The sequence below is a fragment of the Corylus avellana genome, chromosome ca1 (assembly GCF_901000735.1).
Source record: "Corylus avellana chromosome ca1, CavTom2PMs-1.0".
Taxonomy (NCBI): Eukaryota; Viridiplantae; Streptophyta; class Magnoliopsida; order Fagales; family Betulaceae; genus Corylus; species Corylus avellana.
Window position 1 is genome coordinate 44,032,548 of NC_081541.1, and position 6,000 is coordinate 44,038,547.

The 6,000-nt window shown below is 38.3% G+C and overlaps 1 protein-coding gene across 1 annotated transcript; it reads right to left on the reverse strand.

Moving 5' to 3' along the window:
- Positions 1-2,043: 2,043 nt before the first annotated feature.
- Positions 2,044-5,203, reverse strand: LOC132186088 (aspartyl protease AED3-like). The gene is made up of 3 exons (XM_059599889.1): positions 4,600-5,203; positions 3,287-3,761; positions 2,044-2,625 (listed from the first exon to the last, which is right to left on the reverse strand). The coding sequence occupies exons 1-3, from the start codon at positions 5,083-5,085 to the stop codon at positions 2,270-2,272; spliced, it is 1,317 nt and encodes a 438-aa protein (XP_059455872.1). The 5' UTR covers positions 5,086-5,203; the 3' UTR covers positions 2,044-2,269.
- Between the last annotated feature and the right edge of the window lie 797 nt (positions 5,204-6,000).

Genomic DNA, 6,000 nt, shown 5'->3' on the forward strand with positions numbered 1-6,000 from the left:
CACAAGAAAAATGTGTAGAATTACTCGTATTTAAGATTAGGATTGGTATTTTAGTATTGAATGATGAGGGACTTGTTTTGGCTGCACATAGCACTACAAGAAATATTTTAGTAGAACCTGTTATGACTAAAGTTTGACAACTTTCCACGCTATAGATCTTAGTAGGGAGATTGACTTTTATGATATAATTTTGGAGGAAAATACCATGCAGATTGTATCTGCCGTGAAAGCGGCAAGTAAAAATTGGTGCAAAATTGGCTATATAGTTGACGGAATCAAGACGGGTTGCATCAACTGAGATCTTGGAGGATTGAATTAAACGTGTCAAGAGGGATTTAAACTTAGCCGCTCATGCTTTAGTTAGAGAGGCTATTAGGTGTGTCGTAAATAGAATATAAGTTGAAATTCTAAATTGTATCCATAGTATTGTAACTAGGAAGCAAATTGGTCATGTTTGATTGATGATTTATCAATAACAAATGCAATTTGATTTTTTTTTTTTTTTTAATAAAACAAAGACTTATACGAGTGTAAAGGATCTTTCATTGTTGGCATTAATTATTGGGCTTTGAATGAGACTGTTACTAGTAGACTTTGTCAACAATGGAGGTTCTGATTTTTTTTTTTTTAGAAAGAAAATATTAATTTTGGAAATTTTAATCTAATTATACCATATCAATCATTTATTTTTGTAAATATATGTGATGATGATTTTGTGTTGATCATGACTGATATATACTCTCACATATGCCACCCTTAAATATTTATTGACTTGATGACCTTACAGTTCCATATCTACTAATGTAAAAGGTCAGATATTTGACACCCACAAAGTCAAATTCAACTTATCCAGACAATAGCACATAACCCTTTTTTTGAAATGAGAAATATTTGCTTTTATTTTTTGTTTATTTTCTGTTCATCTCCTTACATAAGACGTGTAAATTCATTGTTAAATCTGTAGAATCAACATCTGAAATCCGCATACTTAATGGTAAATTTACAAAAAAGATGGATAAGAGACGTGCAAGAGAATGATATCAAACACATCTCTTTAAAAAACAAAATTTTTTAACAAAGGGCACCAAATTTCATTCGTACCGTAGAGTATCATTGAGATAATAATATTTGCTCCGTTTGTTAATGCTTTTTATTTTTTATTTTTTTAAAAAAGTGTTATTATATGATATAAATGTGAAAATAATTTTGATTGTTTCTTTTTAAGTGTTTTGTACTTTTGTTTGTTCATTAATATTTTTGTTTTGAAAATAAAAAACAAAAGGAGAAGAACACCATGGAGCTTATAAACACATCCATTTGTAATGCCACTTTCTCTTCCCTTACCCATCTTCCTTAGGTATTGTATAGAAAAATAAATGGGCACTGTCCCACATTAGCCAAAGAACGGGAGATGGATGTGTTTATAAGCTCCACTAATCTTCTTTTAGTCCACAATTACATGACTGAGATACTTTTGTCGGTCCCACTTATAATCAAACTCTTATATTCAGTTCTAATGCCACTTTCTCTCTCCTTACCTATTATGCAGGAAAACAATGGTCATGTTAAGGACACAAGATGGTGGCCCAGAAGCAAAGGAGGGTGGAGTCGAGGGAAGAGGAAGCAACTAGGTTAATCTGTAGGCAAGGGTGGAACCACCCTAGGCTAGGCCCACCTCCAATTTTGTCCGCCTCGGCCCATGACCATCACCAACAATATCTTATGTTTGCCTTGTTTAACGTGACAGTGTCAATCAGTTTGTATTTTTATTTTAAAAAACTTTAAGAATTAGTTGACAAAATTCTATTTAATTAAAATATAAATGTAATTTCTATCATTACCCGACATGTGAGTGTTCAAGCCAATGTAGGCTTTTTGCCAAATCCAGACTACCTTAAATTCTTGAGCATAGCATGAGAGATTGATGATATTGTTTCATATACCTTTGTTGGGATTTTTCTTTTCTTTAGTACAAGTAAAATATCCTAATCAAAAGCTCTTTCATATATCCAAACAACTTTTCACATGAATAAATTCATCCACTGACACAAACATGACATTTATCCATCTTTATTTATTTTGAAATTTTTTTTTGTTTTTTTTTTTTTTCAGAGCAGAAGCAAAAATAATTTGACAACAAACCCGTGACATGATACGACCCACTAAAGTAATCATCAACAATTCAAACTTGAGATAAAATAAAAAAGACATAGACAGCTACAGAGATTCCTCCCGTGACACCCCCCTTTTCCCAAACAAGACAACAAAATTAGGTGCAGAGTTCACGGGCCACGCCGAGCCTGGAGTTGGGCACATCGAAAAGCACCCGGTGGTTCTGCTGCTGCATGTTCGCTATCACGTTCAGCACAGAGTTCACGTTGTCTGGTGCGGCTGCCATGGCTAGGCATGTGGTGCTGCCCACTGAGCTGTGGATAAGCAGGTTGTCTGCTGGCAGTGTCACATTCATGCCTGTGAACATCAACGTTATTGTGGGTGCAACAATTGGGACCGAGTAGCACGTGTCGAAGCCGCCTAGAGACGTCACTACTGCACTCCCGACTCGGCGGCGGAACTCGTTTCGCACAGCCTCGTACGCCGGTGTCACCAGCCGTGTGAAGACAGTGCCTGCTCGGAGCAAAAGAGATAAGATTTCTTGTTATTCGGTTGCCCGAATTTATGTGTGCGCGCGCCGCGTGCATGCATGCACATTTCAATGTATAGTGGCAAGTGGTTCATAAAATTATTAGCAACCAACCATGGCTAAATTAAAATAATCATATGTATTTTGGACACATGACTGCTTAATAGACAGGATTGAAGAGTTTCCACCAGCACTGGAAAAAATTTGTGCCCTAAAACAAGACAGTTATGTTGGCTGATTGTGACATTTGAGCTAGTAAAAAAAAAAGAAAGTACATAGTTACATTTATCGATTTTAATTTTGTGACTGACTTGACTAATGGACCACATGAGAAGAGGCCAAGTTTTGGCAGATACTTAAGCAATCATAACCAAATATAATGCACAAAATCAGCATTAAAAGACAAGTGATTAAGTATTATGCAAACAGTGGATAGATATATTAATAATTTTGTTAGTTCGAATTGGTAAGAATTGAGTCAAGAAATGTGAGAGAGCTAATATGGGCTCATCTGCCCAAACAAATTTTGAATTGTCCGTTCATTTGCATGGGCAAGTAAACTACACAAAAACTCTCACATGTACTACTATTTGAATTGCTATTAATCTAAACAAGAAATTGAAGACTCGGATCCGCAAACATTACCTGAATCAATGACGGTCCCTGCTCCTGTTGCGGGATTGAACGCCAATGCACTTGGTGGAATGTCAACAATTTTCCGACCAACCCTAATCGCAACCAAGTTGACATAATACAATGATGATCTTCTAGGGTTTTTGAGCAAGGGGGTGTACTTGATCCTCTTTGGCTGCCCAACAGGACCAAGCCTCAAGGAACCAGAGAAGTTAGGGGACTTGAAGCTAGGCAAGCAGTATGAAAATGTGGATTGGTAGAGGTTTTGGGTCTGGGATAGAAGTGAAAGTGGGCCTCGGCCCAAGCCCAATAGCCCTTGGGGAGGCACTGAGCTGCCGGTGGCCTTTTGTATGCAGCCAAAGGTGTAGCGAGGGACTGAGTCAGTGGCTAGGGTGATATTGTCCACAACTAGGTTAGCCGCCACGGATGAGCTGCCGTAGGTTATGTTGAAACCGCACACGGGGCCGTTGCAAGATGGGTTGGGTACCTGAGAATTTCAAAATGCTAATAATTCAAACAACAAATACGAGAGAATCTCAACCACTCGCCAGTTCTGACATATTGGTCTCTTAAAAGACCTAATAATCCAGACCATGGGGACTGCAATAATTCAGCCGTGAACTTTGGGTCCGTGACATCACACTTCAAAACTGAAAGTGAAAACGTGAGGGCTTTTTTCTTGTTATATAAATCATTACATAGGATCAATTATTACTTATTAGGACTATATTAAAGAGCTAAGTATGTAGGAAAAAGAATCTCAAATTGGACCCACCATAATGATCTCCAATTGTGGCATGTAAAGAAAAACCATGAGAAATAGGAGGCTACAAATTGAAAAAAAACAAGAAAAGAGATGAGATTAGTTTTGTGATTAGGCCTAGCCTCTAAAGGATAAAGTTTTCTTTCAAGCGAGAGGGCAGAACAAATTCCTTCAATTTAGTCTATTAATCTTACGTCTTTTTAGAAAAAAAAAATATAAGAAATTTTTTTTTTAAAAAAAAACTTTGATTATTTTTGAAATGATTGGTGAATTAGAGAGCCGAGTGATATAGATCTCATCTCACTCATACTAAATTACTAAGAGTTTCACAAATGAAGTAAATAGTGCGATTTGGGTTACGCTCTTAAAATGTTCATTTGGGTTACACTCTTGAAACGTGCAACTTAAAAATGCAATTTAACGAGTAAAATAGTACTACTTTATTTGCGATTTGAAAACCGATATTAAAAAAAAAAAATTCAAAAAATACATTTTTTATGATTTGGGTTAAAATCGTACTTTTACTACTCAAAATCGCAATGCCGAGAGCAGCACACTATACCTGCTTGCACTGGGGTGCCTGGCAACCAAGGGTCTTGTAGGAGGTGGACTTCTCAGAGGCAAACAGAGTGGATGAGCAGCCTACACAGCCGGAGCAGGGCACCCAGGCGGCATCATTGCTGGTATCCATGGCCAAGAGCAGCGTCTGAGCCGGCGTACCAATCTTAGCCCTCACAATATACGTGGGATTCTGCGTGATCTGCCGGCCGGAGGCAATCGGCACGACAGATTTCCTTGCCACCATGCTGGACAAGTACTGGACCCTGGCCTGGTCCTTGGCCAGCATTTGGAGCACACTCTCCTCCCACGAGAGTGGCTTTGCTGGCCTGAACGGCGAGCAGGGGCTGAACACGTGGAAAACTTGGAGGTCCGAGCCCTGGTCCGGGGTGTCGCACCTGGGGTACTTCTGGTTCAGCCCTTGGGCAAAGGAAACGAAGAGGATGAGGGCAATGGCTAGTTGAGAAAAGGGTCTCTGAGTCACAGCCATGGCTAGTTAGCTAGTTGTGTAGCTTGAGTGAGTTGGGTTTTGATGGTTGAGTGGGTTAAAGAGAGGTGGTGTGTATACTTATAGCTTGCATTACTTTCTTTTCTTTTTTTGTTTTATGGTGGTGGGGGTAGTGGGGTGTCAAGTAGAACTCTCTAGTCAGTGCGTAGTTTCCCACCACTACTCTGTATTCCATTTCCTTTTGTGGCTGCTGGCCTCTACTGCCTCTGTCGCATTCAACCCGCGGAGCATATTTTAACTCCGGGTGTAAATTCTTATTATTTAGTTTTAATCCGTTAATTTTATATTGAATTTGTATCGAGTTTAAAAATCGTGTTAAAAATTATCAGTCATAATTATTGTGTGTCATGTTCGAACTGTGTCGATGCATAAGTGTATAATTAAGTATAGACGAGGGAAGAAGTATATTTTGGGCCCTATGATGTCACAGGAGGTGAATAGGTTACTATATCAATAAGAAAAGAGTACACTTTTTGAATAGTAAAACAAAATGATTTTGGGTTCTCAACATTCTCTTATTTGTCTCTTAATGAACCACTCACATGGCCAGAAATATTTCCTTTTTTTTTGTTGGAAGTGCCCAAAATGTGAACTTCGTTAAAAACAGATTTAGAGGTGAGCCAGCACCATGACCCCTCCCCCACAATAGTAAGTTTTTGCAGGCTTTATTGGGAGGAACCTTAGGCACCACTAAGAGAGTGTGCACATGCCCAAATGTGTTGGATGGTACATATATTCCATTTTCAAAGGGATCTAATAGATCCCATTTATTAAAGTTTTCTTTCAATTGCCTGTTCAAATTAATTGTAGCAGATTTCGATTCGAATACATTCTGTTTTAGTTGATGGGAAATAGCCAACGGTCAGAGTAGAGAAAGTTCACGAGGGACAATATTTT